The sequence below is a fragment of the Musca domestica genome, unplaced genomic scaffold (genome assembly GCF_030504385.1).
Source record: "Musca domestica strain aabys unplaced genomic scaffold, Musca_domestica.polishedcontigs.V.1.1 13, whole genome shotgun sequence".
Taxonomy (NCBI): domain Eukaryota; kingdom Metazoa; phylum Arthropoda; class Insecta; order Diptera; family Muscidae; genus Musca; species Musca domestica.
In genome coordinates, this window is record NW_026712172.1 from 3944650 (window position 1) to 3963218 (window position 18569).

Here is an 18569-nt window from a genome sequence, read left to right on the forward strand (position 1 = left end):
TTTTCTTTTTTTCAAAAGTTTATGTGGCGTTTCCACTGCACTTGATTCGCTCTCTATTCGTTGTTTGACCCTTAACTATGAAAAAACTACCTAATTCTTCACACAAAATTTCCTGAGCGAACACTCATATTTGTACGTTGTTCAATTCAAATCACTCTCAGAACAACGAAAAAATATGTCCCATCCCTAACAAATGAGAGCATTTATCGAAAAAATAAATTATGACATTTAAAATTAAAAATAGAAAAATTTAATGAAAATTTAAAAATTTTTGGGAAGACTGAAAATTATGTATGAAAACTACAATGTTGAATGGCGTATGTACATTCAAACGAAAGTAACGCTTAACCAACGGCGAAACGCGTCGCATAGTGGTGAGTGTGTGATAGTGTCTATCTGGCTTTCCTTTTCACTGCAAATTTCAGATCATTAAGCTCGTTTTGAAAGAGAAAACAAACACATAAATCATAAAACATATGATCTTCGCCTTAACAAGGCAAAACTCGAAAGTAAATTTTGTTTTCTCTCTCATTCGAAGTACGCATTTGGTCCACGAGATGAAATTTCCACAGAAAACTGCAAACAAAAGAGGCAATATTTTCAAAATGTTTCTATTGGCAGAAAAAATGTTTGACAAGTGTCTCTCCAGTAGAATTTAAAAATGGAAAAACACAAAAATATGTTCAAAATGTCAAGATTTACACAAAAAGTTGAAAACGTGAATGAAAATTATAAAATTATTGATATAATACATATTTGGGAGAAAAACAATCATTTCTTTTATTCATATTAGTGAGAATTTAATGTATTTTAGTATAAATTCCCATTAAAATCAAGAAACAAAATTTTTGAAAAAAGGAATTATTTTACTATGAATTACGAATCGTGCCGTATGAACGGGTTAATTCGTGTACCTAATTCTGAGAGCGAACAACGTTGTTCGGTTTCCAATGGAAACATGCTATTACGCTCTATAGTTTAGTTTTGTTCTCGATATCATAAGAAAAAATAGCCTATTGTTGTAAAACCTTTTACAACTTTGCAGTTCTGGAACAGAGCTTTTGCAATTGTTTCGTTCTGTATGCAAAAAATGAAACAAACCCGACATAAATTGCTTTGTTCCAGTACCTGCAAGAATTTAATAGTTTTGCAATTTTTTCCGATATCATAATAGGAAAATCGGTTATCGTAGTAAAAACTGTTACATATGGTCTGTTGCAGAATTGCAGGAATGTGATAACCGATTTTCCCTCTATGATATCAAAGAAAATTGCAAAACTAGTAGATTCTTGATGTTCTGGTGCTATAATCGCAGAAGCTGGTGAACCCATTGGTAGTTTTGCGATTTTTTCCGATTTCATAAAGGGAAAATCAGTCATCGTAGTAAAAAATTTTGCACTGTTGCAGTTCATGTTTTTCGTCCTAGATGCCAATTTTTACATTTGAGTATATCGTAAAAGTTGCTTTGTTGTAGCAATTCGCCGATGCGGTTACCTGTCTTGGAGCAAATGCTGCGTTCAATTCCGAATGCATTAAATGATGTGGAAAATATCGATGTTGTTGATACCGTAATCGATAGTGTGTCAGCAATGATTTGTACGGCATCGGCGTTACTCGGCATAGACAAACGACTTTGTTGTGTCTTTATAGTGAAAATTCTCTTGTATTGAAAAATAGTAAAATATATTTTTTTAAAACACGCATTAAAAGTCATGAAATTCTTTCAATATACTGTATTGAGAAAGGCTTATAAGTGATATGGACCGGAACTTCGTACAAATTTTGATACAACAGTCCATTATGATAGCCATAGGAAACTCCTGGATGATTTTATTCTGAATTTGTACGTCTACGTTTTTTTTATTTTATATATGTAGATAATTTACGTTGGTACCTACCGTATACGTATATGTGAGACATATATACGAACTTTATATACCTATGTAACCATTGATATACACACGTCGTACATACGTATATATCGGCGAGCGATAACAATAGCATCTTCTTAATGGGCGTGATTTGTATATTCCTGTCTGATTGGAGTATCAAGCGTTTATTTAACCTTTGCAGACTTCACACGTGTTTTAAGGATATTGTTTAACTTGAAGTTTAGAGAAATATCGGAATATTAAGAATTAATTCGGTATGTCTATTTCTACAAAATACTATAGTGGAAGTGTGTTTAGTGGAAGTGCACATATAAACAAATTCGAGTATATATCTGACCACGGCTGTTTACATTATGGTTCTGTTTTTTGATGGCTGCAAGTATTGGCTCTGAACATACAGTGTAGATATAAAACTTATTCCGAGAATATTATTTTATTTATATTTGAATTAAATCGGTATATACAATAAGTAGTTTTTTCTTTGCTGTCCCTGAAACTCGTATTGTAAAATATTAATAATATACTCCTCTTTCTTTCTGTCGTAGATTTCTATTGAATACACAAGGCTAACAATGGACCCTTCAGTTAAAACTAAAGAAAATACCAATTCATCGGTAACCATCCCCGTTATAGCTGGAATTTGCAGTAGCGACAGTTTCTCAATGTTTCCATCACATCATCATGATTTGACAAGTACAAACAGTATTGAATTAAACGCGGCCGCATCATTGAGTGATGATTCTGGTGTTCCACTTACTACGAACAGTTCAATATCCAGCGGCGATTCTTACCGGCTGGGGTTATGCAAGTTCGACATTGAAGTATTAGTTATTTTTCAATTCAGAAACACATTATTTTAACTTATTTCTTTTTTTAAGATCGTGGAAAGTGATGGCGAGGTGTCCCAGTTCGATTCTTTGGACAATTGTTCAGAGGGTGGAATGAGTGCCGAAAATTTTAACACCCTAAAGAAGGGACCTTTAGCTCCAATAGATCCTCCGCCGGAATTTCAGGATTCCCCTCAAACAACACTGGTACGTTCAATGGCGAAGAATCCTGTGACCAGTTTGAGGCGGTGGACATCTTCACAGTCGTCATTTGAACATTTAAAGGACCACAGTAGTGCAGATACAACCAACTTAAACATTGCAGTAATCGCCAATTCCAATATGTGCGTCGAAAATGTCTTTGAAGCTGGGAATTACATGTTGAGTGATGATATTCCAGAGAAAGACATATACAATATCAACAAACATTTATACTCGAGTGATTCCATCTTGAACTCTCATAAGGACAACATATATGATGAACCAAACAACATGCTGAGTTCTTCGTTGGGCAACAGCGTGGATATATTGGATTCAGACTCACAATCTCAGTCAATTCCTCCTCCCCCGCCACCTGTGTCTATTGTTAAAATAAAACAAACATTATGCCCATATTTCCAAGATCACACTCGGTATTTTAAAGCTATACCATCGGAACAGGACAATATTACATCAGCAGTACAGCGATTCAATGTATCCGGTCTTTCTGAAATTCACGATTATGATCTCTACTATGGTATTAAACGTAACGGATATCAGCAGTACGACAACAGTCTACAAAGAAAAATTATATACAGCCCCTTAAGTAATTCTCATTATTGTCATAACCACGTTTATCATGGAGGTAAGAAAAATCATACATGATCCACAAAACAAAAGTAACAAATCTAGAATTATTAATGAATTTATATTTTGTATTTATCTCTACACACATGTGTTATTTTAAAATTTTATATAGTAATTGTTAAATTTTACGGTTTGAAGGAGGGAAAGGTAGCAACAACGCCTATGGGAAGGAACAAATTAAGTTTAGCTCCAGCTGGCCGAAAATTCTGAAAATTTTACAGAAGGTAGGTCTTGTTATCCAAATCACGGAGACATAAACTGTTTTTGGGGGAAAATCAATACTTCCCGAGATATAGGTTCCACAAATATCCCTGTTTTACTTAGCTATTTCTAAACCAATAATCGAAATAAAAACTGCAAAATGTCACTGCAGGTAGGTTTTTGGTTTTTAAAATTTTTTGAAGTAGCCGGCCTTCGACCGGGGCTTGAGATTTTCTTCGAACCAAAAGATTTTAAAGTATACGGCCTTCGGCCGGAGCTTGAGATTTTCTCCTCTAAGGTATGTCCAACACCGGCTTGGCGAACCAAAGCTTACTTAAATATAACCGAAAAAATATAGTTGGGTACTTTTTAAAATTTGGAATATTTCGGACAGTGTGGATCCATCTCCCGAAAATGTTTTGATGTTGCCTTTTTGGAACTTTGGAATCCTATGCCTCGGTAAGTATTGATTAGCACACCCCCCCCACACACAAAAAAGATATGTCGCTGTGATTAGGATAACAAGACATACCTTAAATAAAAAAAATCAGAATTTCAGCTAATCTCAGTTTAAGCCAAAGTAAATGTAAATATATTATTAAGGTAAATTTGTTACTGAACAATAAAATATTTAATAAATTGTATTTGTAAAAGATAAAAATGAAAAACAGGTGTAGGATGAGAGATAGATCTTTGGGTGCGTGCACATTATATTTTCGGTTTTTATTTGTAATTAATCGCGTAATTGGTAATCGATGGTCTAATAGTAAAGTAAACTGCATTCTGCATGTTTTCCATCCTAAATACAATGAAAAAGAGGAATAGAAAAATATAGATAGAAATGATGTGTTATTCATGAAGAGATTAGCGTGTAGTCTAAAGAATAACCGCTGGCTCAGTTTCAGCGGTCTTGTTCTCTTTCCAGATACCATCGACTATATTTCCATTTAATTAGTTTTGTTACAATTTTCCAGAGTAATGTTTATTTATCACTCGGAAGAAGTGGCTTCAGAAGAAAATCTCAACGTGACTCCATCCAGATGGGTTCACGCAAATGCCGTAGCCACGTCCTTGATAGTTCGCCAAAAGCTTGCAGTATATCGTAGATAGTTGGCAACTCTCGGAACCATATGGTCAGCGCAAGCCACCACATTAGTTCCGGTTTGTTCTAGATCCTTTAATATGACATTCATCACCACAAACCAAGGCACTACCTTGTGGTGTACCTCTATTAAGCGTATTCCCCGATGCGCGAATTTATGATTCTGCTATCGAGCATAATATCAATCCACTCAGCAAGCAGCAATGGTATATCGTATTTTAAAAGAGAACCGTGAATTACTCAAGTGTAACACTGTTTAAGGCTCTTTCAATGTCGAGAATAGGTGCCAAAGAGAGACAAGAGCAATTAAAGTTTTTCTCGATGAAACCAATTACGTCATGCTGCGCTGTTTCAACATATATACCTTTCATGTAGGCTCGTTGAGAGTGCTTGTTGAGGTCGAAGGAAGTAGGGATCTAATCTCAACCCTTAAAGATCTCCTACAAAATTGGCATTTTTCCAACGATGCATGTCGGTACTAATGATATCAGGTCTAGGTGATTTGAAAGTTTCTAAAGTGTCAATATCCCACATGATTTTTGGAATACTTACAATTATATCAATCAGGTTCACAACCCCAGTCGTACAGTGCAGTGCATCTGTGCAACTTGGAAAGTGGTAGCTGGCTAACAGATTGAGGGTATCTATACTATTCTTGCTATGTGCTTCCAATGGATTAAGGATCCTTTGAAAGGACTTCGAGGAATATGGAAGCTTCATTGATAAAAAAAATGAATGAAAAAATATTGTTCACGTGAAATTTTTTCTATTTGTCATACTATATTGAAGTGTAAATGTTTTATTGCTTTGAATTCTGAATGAATGATATCGAAATATGATATTAAATGGCGGTTTTTCATGTCTGAAATTGGCATCTAGCTTCCAACTCCAGGTCCTACATCGTACTTCAGCTGGAAGATGCGAACACATTTAAACAATCAAAAATGACCAAAATCATTTCGAAACGTGGACCTACTTTTTTCATATGACAATAATCAATCCAATGAGAACTCAAAATGCAAAATTCATTGCCACTACAATAGTAGATTGAATTGGAAATTTAGTAAGAAAAGACGTATAAATGCTTCATAAAAGTTCAAGATACCTTAGATCGCTTTTGCAGGTCATTATATGGGTCATAACCCTCATATAAGGGTACAACCCGATTTTAAGTATATTTTACATTTTAGCCATATTTTTCATACAATTTCGGCAAATGTTGATAATTTGAGAAGAAACCATCCTTGGAAAAACTGATCACGTTTTGGTATTAAACTATTTTCGGGGTCTTGGCCACCTTTTTTCATTTTTTGCTCTTATTTGTCATCTTTGTATCTATTTGTACCCCCAAGTCCACTTTCCTAACTAATGTGTAGTCAGAAAATAAAATTTTTATTCTATTGAATTTGTAATTGAATTGTAATCCTTAAATTTGAATTAATCATTGAATTTGTATTATGTTAGGGTATTGTAGATAGATAATATAAGTTATGGGCCCTGTGGGCTTATTTATATTTCTTTGTAAGGTAAATAAATGAAATGAAATGAAATAATATTAGTTAAGAACGTAGGTTTGGGATGTAACTTACGAATATTAGAAAGTAACACGGTAGAGAATATTTGTTTAATCGTTATTGAATTATACTATGATGAAATATATGGACTTTATGAAGTCCATATTAAATTACAAAAAATGGTACGGTAATGGATGTAAAAGAGTAATTATCTCTGACTATTCTAAAATCATTCTCCCTCAATTATGAGGTGGCAAACAAAATACCACGCGGCAGGGTTCCAAGTTACAGCTCATTTGAATGGAAAATGTTACTAAGCTCTTTACAGTACCAAAAATTGAGCTGAGTTTTCACATGGGGCTATTATCTTTATCATATAGGGTTTTAACAGTCAAGTTAAAGCCTATGTTCACCTATAGTTATTACTTATTATAAGAATTGTGACTTATATAGTTTACTCATATTAAGAGCTACATTTGAGGACCTGAATCGCCAAATTATAACTTAAAATGCAAATTTTGAGATGACTATCTTATGGGGATGGATATAAAAAATGCCAAAAATACAATACAGCTTGAGAATAATATTATAAAAATAACAATTTTTCAACAATGCTTTAGAAATATTTAAGGTGCACGAACGTTTCTCAAATCTGTCCTTTGTTGACAAATTTGTTTTGATATTTTGAGAAAATTGACACCTAAAAATTATTTTCTTTGGTAAAAAGCAAAATCGTGCGAATTTAAGACCCATTTTCCGACCTAATTCTGGGAATGTGTGGCATATTTAATTTCGATCTCATTTCAGACAGGGGACATCAAAAAAGTTGCGAGTATTAAATAGATGTTTAATATTAGAATAAGGGAGAGGACAGTGACTAGGTACCAAGGCCACAGGAGGCAGTTACAGCTAGGATGGTCATCAATGAATGAAGTGTTAAAATTATTATAAAATTAAAAAAATATTTTATACTATTACAAAAATAAGCTTAATATAATATTACATTTGTAAGCTAATTCCACAATTTCCAGTATAAGCTTATAAATAAGGGTTCAATTTCGATTATTCTATATTTTTTACACAAACATTTTTCAATGTTTTGTAAAGATTTTCTCAAGTTTAAGGCTTATGTTTACATGCTCATTGTAATATTATTCTCAAGCCATTTTGGTATGTTGGGATATTTTGGGTTTTTGTAGTATATGTTTTTTTTCTGTCAGTGGTAAGCCCAAGAAAGCTTTTCGCCCGTCTTTTTTTGGTTTTTGCAACGAAAAAATACAAACGAAAATGTCAGAAAAAAACAATGGGAGGCGGCCCTTAGTTTTGAACAGAAATTGGCTGTTTGTTACAAAATCACGCCAAAATTGTATGGGTAGGATGGGGCATTTATATATGAACTGTTTTTACATATCAACTTTTAGTTGGCGCATCTCGCAGGACTATATTCTTCAAATGTTATCTTGACATTTTTAAATTTTATTTTAATTTTTTTTTTGATAAATTTTGAATTTATTTTGGTTAAAAAAAAATTAAAAAAGTAATGGTTATGGAAACACTGAAATATCAAGGCTTTTCGGGAATGGATGAGAGCTTTCAAAATATTTACAAAAACCCAAATTAAAACGAATACGTTTGAACATGAAAGTTTCGAGTGAAGGCAACTTTTTTTTTACAAAAACAGGCTGTAAAAAGAGACAACATTTAAACCAACGATTACTGAAGTATTGAACGTATTGAGTTTTATGAGAGCTGTATGAAATTTCGTCAAGCTCTTTCGCGAAAAATAAAATTTGCCAAAGATGTTCCTTCGACCCGAAACAACAACATATCTGTTTCCACCCCAGTCACCCGGACAGCAACCTATACCGCGCAATATTATGCCAAATGTTGCTGTTCCAACTCCGGATTGTCCATTGTTCTTACAATTTGCAACGGACCCAAAAGCAAAATAGATGAGATAATAAGATTTATAATTCAGATTAATATTTTGATCTAAACGGTGCTGAAAGTGAGAAAAGATAACATTTTGGTTTGATTCGTTTATTTATTTATTTTTTTAATAATTTTTAAATATGTTTCCTAAGTTCTACGAAAACGAATCTAACTTAACCTAACCACAGTCACACAACTGTTCATATCCATTATTAGATTCAAAAGAGAACATTATATGACTTCACGCACCTGTGATTTTGCCTACATTATGAACGAATCAATATCTGTTTGAGTGGGTAGTAATCTTTATTATCCTAATTAATTAAAGAGCTTAGCAACATCTTGTGGCGGTAATCTTATATATATTTAATTTTAGAATATTTTTTAAATTGCTAAAATTTTCCAGTTTGTCTAGGTATGTGTGTTTCTTATAGTTTATTGAGATGCGGTGATTTCTCCAGTGGATAAAATTGTTGTTTTCTGTAGACATGTTAAATAATAAGTAAATTTCAAATTATAGCAACAACTTTCCCAGAAATTTATTACAAAACCCAGGAGGCGGTGTCAGCAAAAACTTCACGGTTTCATGTAAAATGAACAACAAATGTCAGAAAAGTAAACATTTCAAAGATGACACGTGTGGTGTTCTTTTTAGCAAGGCTAAGCATTCTCACAATATGAAGCCATGACGAGAAGCATCAGTTATTACTTTTTTTGTGCCGGAAATCGGAGAGCAAGAAAGAAGGGCTTCCTGTGGTCTTCCCAGTTAGGTTTTTTTTTTATTATTAATCCTAGATATTTGAGTTTACTTTACCAATAATCTTATTCAGGAACAATGGTTCATTTAGGCTTCCTAGCGAAAACACAGAGTTCCGTTTACGTTTAGACCTATTGGTCGTGTAACCCGTAGCGTTTCCATCTATTCCTTACCATCTGGCTTCTTTCCGAACTGGATAAGCCATGAATGTGCATAAGGATTGTATTGTCGGTGCTGTCGTTGTTAAAACACCTTGTGTAAGACGGTTTCCAATGATCTCCAACATATGCATGTTGTTTGAATTTTAACGATTCATTTGGAATCTTGCTCTTAATCATGGTGTCAACTGTCCGTTCCATGGTTTTAAGGAGATAAGCTTTTGGTATTGCCGGGTTTAGGTATACGCAAATTTTAGGCAAGCGTTGAAGTTTTTGGTTATCTAGGAGGAAATGCTGTCCACCTTCCTTTGAAGTAGCGCCGGAAACACCTTATCTGGTACCGCTGTCTTAACCTTTAACTGGCGAGGTGACATATTTATGACATGGTGGTAAATTTTACACCTCTACATTTTACAAAAAAAAAACTTTATTAACAATATTTTTTGATAATTTGTAGTATAACTTTGAGCTTGTATGTATTAAATTAAATAAGTAAAAAAAAAAATAATTTAAACAAAACTTTTATTCATCGCAATAGAAGAGATAATTTCAAGAAAATAGGAAGGAAGGGTACAATTTACCACCGACTCGATAGTTAAACGTTAAATGGCAAAACACTTCTGATGGCGTCCTGAACTGTCGAATTAGCTATGTAAGGAGCTTTTTCTGTCACAATTTTGTCTACATTTATTCAAAAGTTTCCATTCCATTGTCCTTTTCATTAACCATTAATTACAGAAACTTATTGGGTATTTTATCAGTAGAGCTGAGTAAGTGAGTCATGTCGGTCCATGTTTTCGTATAGCCCCCATATAACGGTAACTCCCAATATTCGGTATTTTGGTGATTTGACGACATTTATAACGGGCGTATTTTCGCTTTGTCGACAAGGTGTGTTTCCATTCCCTTGTTTCTGTATCGTCGCGACGTGGACAACTCGCAACGTGGACAACTCTGAAGAAAACTTAATTTTGTGAAATGAAATACATGTTCTGTGTCAAGATTCTGTGTTAGATAAATTGTTGGTATTTATAAGGTTCAGACCTCGTTATATGGCAGAGTCCTTGTTCAAGACAGTCCATGGGTCCTATTTTAATCCAATATATATCTTACCTCTTGTTATTTTGCCCACAGAGCGTTAGCTGTCATCTCACTTCCATTGAGATTTATCTAAATGACCCTGATCATGCAGGACCCTTCTCGTGGTTGTACCGAAAATTTTCTTCACTTAATTTGGTCTGGTCGTGCTCGACGATCCTGAAGAAGGCAGCCTTTAAAACAAAATTACATTAAAAGGTCGTCCAGTCCCCGACAAGAAAGGTACCGTCTTCTTGCTCCTCCTTGTGAAAGACGTCGCACCTATTAGCGTCCAATGATTTACTTTGAAGACCGAAGACTTCAAGTGATCTGTGTTAGTAATCAATTTATGTAATGCGGTGAAAACCTTGTATGAATTAATATATTCCATCACATTCGGTAAAGCATCGGGTAAAGTACTTTTAGTTAAATTCATGTATTTATGTATGTATTTAAATTCTTCAATAAGCGATTATTATCTGAAGGTTTACCGATTCAGATTTTGAATTGAAATATTGGGTAGAGGCTGTAAATAGCGCCAATTATATTCAGAACCGTATGCTGTCATCAGCTGTATATGTTACACATTTTGAATATTGTGCAAAAACAAAGGCATATTGTTTTCTAGATATAAGGACAGATAAAATAATCATTAGCAGAGATGTGAAATTTTTGGAACAAAATAGTTTTTCTGCTGGAAAAGGAAATGAAGAAAATGAGACTATTGTATATTTTCAATCATCGGAATTAATGAAACTTCGTCTGTGGTGACAGATGATGAGAATTTTTCATTCCAGCGATGAATTTATGGAGCTAATACCACGGAACAAATCTGCAAGACTTTCCTCAAGAGCAAATAAGGGAATACCAGTAAGGAGGAGGTTACGTCTAGACCAGATAAGGAGCAGTGGCTAAAAGCCATGAAATCGGTAATGAAAGCCCTGAATAAAAATAAAACATGGGGTTTGGTGGAAATACCTAAAAGCATGATAACAACATGGGTCTTTAAGGTGAAAAAGACAGCTGATGGTGAGAAAAATTATAAAAGAGAGTTGCAAAGGGGTTTTTCACAGAAGTATGGTGAAAATGATTTTGATCCACGTTGACAATATCATTGTAGCAACCAAGAATGACATAGAGTTCGAAAAAGTCGTAAAAGTTCTGAAGTCGAAATTTGAAATAACCGAGATGGGCGACTTGTAGCTATATTTGGGATGAGCATTATATTGAAAAATTTATCAAGGGGTTTAGTATGGAAAATGCTTAAGTTTCTTCAATCCCAATAAACCCCGGCGATTTGCAAAATGGATATGAAGTTTTATTAAAAAAAAAACTTATATCGAGAAGCTATTGGACCATTGCTGTATATTTCAAGTAACACTCGTCCTAATATTTCCTTGGCTGTGTCTATACTATCCAGGAATGTAAGTGGTCCTACGGATGTGGTCTACGATACTTAAAGGGTACCAAATGTATAAAAATGTGTGCAGGCTCTAAAAGCGATTCGATGCTAACAGGCTTTGTGGATGCCGATTGGGCTGGAGACATCAACGGGCGTAAATCCTCAAGCGGATATGTTTTTTAAGCTTGGCGATGCCGTTGTATCTTATGCTAGCAGAAAGCAACCAAATGTTACGTTTTCTTAAACGGTGGGTGAGTATGTCACTCTTACTGAAGCATCCCAAGAACTTTTGTCGATTGATTCAACTTATGAGGGAATTTAAATTAAATATTTCAACGCCTAAGGTTTTTGAGGATAATCAAAGCTACAGCAGGGGTGTTAGTAATCAATTTATGTAATGTAATGAAAGCCTTGTATAAATTAATATGTTTCACCACATTTGTAATTCATGTCTGTAAAGTACTTTTAGTTAAATTCATGTATTCATGTATGTATTTGAATTCTTCAATAAACGATTATCATCTCAACAAACAACACCCTGTTGGAAACTTGCTGTCCCATTTTTTAACGTACACCATTGCCTTTGTAAGGCTACTTATCGTCACCATTACAGGTACCTGACCAAATGTGCCCGTATCACCGGAAAATTTTCTATGCTGGGAGTTAGCATCAGTTCTTCGGTATCTGATTGCTTCGCTTTGTCGAGGAGTGTTTCCATTTCCTTGTTTCAATATCGTCGCGTTCGACGTGGACAACTCTGAAGAAAACTTATATTTTTATTACATGCAATATATGCTATCTGTCGAATCCTGTGTTAAGTGTTGGCATTTATTTGTTTTAGACCTTGTTACATGGCAGAGACCTCGTTCAGGACAGTTCAATGTTCCTATATTAATCCAATATGTATCTTACCTTTTGTTATCGCTGAAATCTTATTTCCATGAAAATTCATCTAAATGACCTGATCATGGGTCCAGTAAGCAGGGAGTCGCTGATTTCTACGGCGACTCCCTCCTCGTCCTCCACTTAATTATTTGGTCTGGTTATGCTCGTCGATTTCCCCACTGTGAAGAAGAGAGTCTTTAAAACGTTAAAAGGTACCTGACCAAGTATGACCGCAGTACTTTTTCTTGTTTGAAAGCTTTGCGGAATTCCGCTCCTCCGCAGATTTTATTCCCCCTCATTCTTTCTCCTTATTATCCTTGGCTTACGCCTCTTTGCCCGGATAACCTCATTTTGTGTGTGGTGAGCTTGCAAATGCTTTGTTCAACTCGTCGAAATCAATTCCAATTCCATGGTGAAGACATAAAAATTAACACACCAAAAATTGCGTCGAGTTTGACACTTATGTTACAGTAGTGTCAAATCTCCACAATTTGGTACAAATTTGGCAATTTTAAAAAAATTAAAATCCATTAAAAATTCTGTTAAAATCTTAAAAATACCGAATGTAGCCGTATATTAGGGTCTATACGACGACGTGGACCTGCATACGCAACTTTTGTCATAAGCCTGCACAGACAATTTTCTGGCACAGGATACATTACAAACTTCAAATACAAAATTTGAAATATATAGGGGGTACCGTTAAATGGGGGCTATACGAAGCCGTGGACCTGCACGGACAATTTTCTGTCACATGTTGTAATATCCATTGCGAGGAACCTGCACAGACAATTTTCTGTCAAAGGCTGTAGTATTCATTACGAACTTCAAATACTCAATTTGAAATAGTTCCGGTAAATAATGCCGCTAAAATCATCAAAATACCGAAAATCGGGGGGTATCGTTATATGGGGCTATACGAAGACGTGGACATGCACAGACAATTTTCTGTCTCATGCTGTAGTATCCATTATGAACTTAGAATACCAAATTTGAAACAATTTCGGTAAATAATGTCGCTGAAATCATCAAAATACCGAATACCGGGAGGTACCGTTATATGGACGTGGACCTACATGGCCCATTTTCTGTTTTATGCTGTAGTATCCATTACAGACTTCAAATACCAATTTTTAAACAATTCCGGAATTTTATGCTGACCAAGAATATATATACTTTGTGGAGTCTGAAATGTATATTTCGGAATGATAAACTTATTATATACCCTCCATACTATGGTGGAGGGTATAAAAATAAATATTGATTTAATTATCAATTTCCAGCTATCTTCGTTGTGTTACAATAAAATGTATCCATTTATCACGGCCTATATTATAGCGTTACCTAAAATTCGACGCAGCAAATATTCAACTTCCCCGCTATGCTTGTGCGTCCGTATTACCCAAATACGACAGGTCTATATCATAAAATCTACCAACTGAAAACATTGTAAAAATTGATTATTATCCAAATTCTCCCAATTTTTATATTTTCTAATTACAAACATTCACATTTTTTGTTTTTTTTTTTTTTTCTAAATACAAAAAAGCAGTTGTTCAACTTTCGATATTGAAATTGTAAACTTTGAAATTTCGTACGTCCGACGTAATTTTCATATAACGATATTTGTTTAACTCGTCTGGTGAAAAACGTCGACTTAGTACGTCAAATTTTAGGTAACGCTGTAAGATCGGACAAGAAGACCCTTTTTACAACAATTTGACAATAAACTTACTACTTTTTGCACTATTGTGATTTGGCTTTCTTTGAATAATAAATCATATTTAAGTTTTTGACTGCAAACTTGGTAGTCAGTAGTGGAATTCTTTAACTCATTTTTTGAGTTACCGACATTTATCGGTAGATGCAAATTTAAGAGATGATTGTCATAAAATATAAAACTGCAAAGGTAACTTTAATATTAAATGTACACTAAATGTTATAAAAATAAAGTAGTAATTCTTATAAGTATATCGTCCCCAGAAAAGCCCAAAGACATAAAATAACGTTTACATTCAAATTCTCTACCCGAGTTAACCCGGTTAATTTATATTTTATATAGTCAGATATATTGTGATTTGTAAAATATGCGATTTCGTCAGAGTAGTGATTTTGTATGTAAAAACATAAATTTACAGGAGAAGCAAAAAACGTTATAAACCGAAAACAAAATTTATAAAATAGCGTACATTTTTTTGTCATATTTTAAGACAAATATTAAATGTATTTTGGGGAAAACAATTCATTTTTTTCATAACTTCAGCAGTTGTGTGCAACATTGAATTTTGTCCATGCGGCTAAGCGAACTTTAAAGTGTTGGGTTGTATTCAAATTTAGGTACAAAATTCTATTCGGAGTAACCCACATTGTCATGATTTATTGCCTAATCCGGATTTATTTAACCAAAATAGATCTTCTGACGACAGGATTTATTTTTAATCCGGTGAAAGAAAGCTTCGCGGGGCACAACATAGTATGGTGGTAACCTCCAAAGTTGTTTCCACAAAGGCGTTGTTTACATTTTGCATTCAAAAAATAACAAAAACTTAACATTTTATTTGCTCATGATAATACATGGGATACTTGCAGAACGTCACCAATGCGAATAAACACTTATTTTGATACCCTCCACTATATTATGGAAGGTATATTAGCTTTGTCATTCCGTTTGTAGCTCCCTGAAAGGCACATGTTAGACCCAAAAAGTATATGTATTCTTGATTAGCGTAAAAGTCTAAGCCCCCATATTCAGTATTTGTACAAATAGAATTGTTTAAGATGTGGTACTTAAAGTTTGTAACGTGTTCACGCTTTCTTATAGCACCCCTATAACCGTAGCTCCCATTCAAATGGAATATTTTTAAAGTTGGTACTTGAAGTTCGTAAAAGGTTCTACTTGTGGCAGATTATTGTATATATAAAGGGTGTATATTAGCTTTGTCATTCCGTTTGTAGCTCCCTGAAAGGCACATATTAGACCCAAAAAAGTATATGTATTCTTGACTAGCGTAAAAGTCTAAGCGATGTCCGTCTGTTGGACTCACGCTTTCTTTTGAAAGAATTGAGATAGAAGGCTAAAACTTCGAACACATGTGCATTTTGTCCGTAGGCCGGTTGAGTCTGTAATATAACAGTACCACCCCATATTCAGTATTTGTACAAATAGAATTGTTTAAGATGCGGTACTAAAAGTTTGTAACGTGTTCACGCTTTCTTATAGCATCCCCCATAACGGTAGCTCCCATTCAAATGGAATATTTTTAAATTTGGTGTTTGATGTTCGTGAAAGGTTCTACTTGTGGCAAATTATTGTCTATATAAAGGGTGTCTCGACTAGAACGAAATACTTAAATTGGCGCCATTCGAAGTGTCAGTTGAACAATTGTTATTGTTTCTAATAGAATGTATGAGGATAGAAGAAATGAGCAACACATTCTCATTGTGAAATTGTTGTACGGAAATGGTAAAATTTTGTGGCTACAGTTCGCAAATTGCGATCAATTCGGGGTCACAATAATGCAAGTAAACTGTAGAGATTAATGGGTAACTTTGCTGAAACTGGGTATGTTACTGATATAAAGACAAGACCGTCGATCGAATTTATCGCAGCCGTACGTGATGATGTCGCTCAAACTTCATCCACTTCAATTCGACACCAAGCTCAACAATTTGGTGGTTTCAGCAACATGACGCCACATATCATACAGCCAGAGAAACGATTCAATTGCTGCATCAATTACTGGAAACCGGAATTGGAAGCGTAGATCGTGCGATAAAACACATTTAAATTTTTTTTCTTTGAGTTTTTTTGAAGTCAATAGTTTACGCGAAAAACCAACGACGACTCAAGCCTTAAAATAGGAAATTGGAAGCTGCATTAATGAAATACTGCAGCTGCAAAACGGCCATTCCATAACCTCATCCATACATAACTTCATTCTGTCTACTTTACAATAAAATAAAGTTTTACGATTCTGTATTTTATTTAGAATTTAAAAACTGAGATCTAGTTGGGACACCCTTCAGGTCCACTTCCCGATATTCGGTATTCTAATGATTTTTAATATTCAATACCGATACTTTTATTTTTAAAGTTTTCTTTACTTCACAGTGAAGAGTATTACAAGTTCGGCTGTTTTTAGCGTTTTGTATACTTATTCAACTCCGATTGTCTAATATATATATTATATATTTTTTGATGCGAAATTCGTATTTCGGACCGAATTCAGAAGTAAAATCGTGCGCATTTCTGATTATTTTGCCGACTTTCTAACACTTATCGGACCGAATTCGGAAGAACGCTTTATAAAGTTCTGAAGTTCTGCAATAAAAATCGACTATTCTTCAGTAATAACTGTTGAATATATATAAAATGAAAAATATTATATACATTTTCCGGAAATAATATTTAAATCTGGTACCAAAAAATGAAAAAATACACTTGCTTCATAAAATGCTTGGGTCTTACCTGGATATTTTGGATACGAATGTTTTATAAAACCCAAAAAAGTCGCAAAAGGGCCATTATGGGTATCCAAACCTACTCACTATAATGTTACACATCATTATTACTATTCACTTATTTTTGCCTCTTAAAATATTGGTATTAATACATTATTTGATGTTGTTGAGTAGGGAGATTTCTTGTTGTGTTGACTGGCCTGTTTTTTTCTTATCTATCAGAATTTGATATTGATATACTGAATGTTGTTGATGTTGACGTTAAATGTTCTCAAATATCAAATCTTATTTCGAGGTTGATTGGTTCCTCTTCCTTTGGTGCATAAAAAATGTGATCTGATTATAATTGGATTATTTCAAATCACATTACACTTGTTCCATCACTTCGTGATTCTGCTTTTAAGGCTTACATTGATAATAAAAGTATGATAATTGGAAAATCAGTACTTCGTCGTGAGCGTAGAATATATGACTCTAAGGGTTCAACGGCTATATGGCGTTTTTTTGCGTAAGGATGTATGGAAGGGGACGATCTGATTCTTGACATTGATGTTAATGATCTGAACTATTCTTTTTAATATAGGAACTCACATATACCTAATATTGATTTGCAATTGTGTTCGTATAGAATAAAGTAATATTGTTCTCAATAGAATAAAGTCTAAATCTGTCGGAGTTGTTGGAGCACCTGTGGATTTTTGGAATTAATTTTTACATATGTGTGTGATATTGTTTTGGATTTGGATAATTCTGTTTTGATGTCATCAGTTTTTCCTTGTTTGTGGAAGCAAGCTCGTGTCCTTCTAATACCAAAGGGGAATGTTGTAAATGACCCTGATGATTACAGGCCTATATCAATTCTCCTGGTGATGGCTAAGGTGTGTGAGCATATTATGAAGGACCAAATACTTGCTCTCATGTTGCAAGCAAAATATATAATTGTCAATTTGCGTTCCGTAGGAATCATAATACTACTAGATTGTTTCTTTACTTTACTGACTTGGTGAAAAATAACTCGAGTCTTAATAAGGATATTATAATTGTTTCGTTGGATTTAACAAGAGCCTTTGATTCTATTTCTCATCAAATATTACTCAGAAAACTGATGTATGAGTTCGATATGTGGGGACGATGTGTTTCTCGCTTTTATTCTAAATCTAATATTAATCCTATTGCTAATTCTAATATTAATTCTATTTGTTTAGCTCAGAGGGGCTCCGCCGATGGGAGTAAAACGCCGAATGCGTCGAGCAGTGGACCGTAGGGGGGTAATATAAAATGAAATAAAACACAATAGTTTTTCTTAATATATAGAACTATTTATTGCTAGTTTGGTGGTTGGTAACAATTTTACCTGTGGCAACAATATGCCTTTCTATGCACAACGATATGTGCTGCAAACGATATTGCGGGTGTTGTCTGTCCGAATGACAGCGAAATACTCCTTGATGTCTAAAGGAGGCGGCAAAACAAGTGACAAATAATTTGCAGTTAAAATGTCAAAGGCGCTAGCAC

The 18569-nt window shown here is 34.3% G+C and overlaps 1 protein-coding gene across 4 annotated transcripts in view; it reads left to right on the forward strand.

Annotated features, from left to right (window-relative positions):
- The first annotated feature begins 1635 nt into the window (after window positions 1-1635).
- LOC131800808 (putative uncharacterized protein DDB_G0282133) overlaps window positions 1636-18569 on the forward strand; it is a 75968-nt gene continuing 59034 nt past the window's right edge. The window contains exons 1-3 of one of the 4 annotated variants that reach the window (XM_059118526.1): window positions 1636-1843; window positions 2438-2713; window positions 2771-3563. In XM_059118526.1, the coding sequence (XP_058974509.1) occupies window positions 2465-2713; window positions 2771-3563 (1042 nt within the window). In that variant the 5' untranslated portion in view covers window positions 1636-1843; window positions 2438-2464. Of the gene's footprint in view, window positions 1844-1990; window positions 2147-2437; window positions 2714-2770; window positions 3564-18569 lie in introns of those variants that run through there. The other 3 variants (XM_059118521.1, XM_059118523.1, XM_059118522.1) reach the window with 3 other exon arrangements.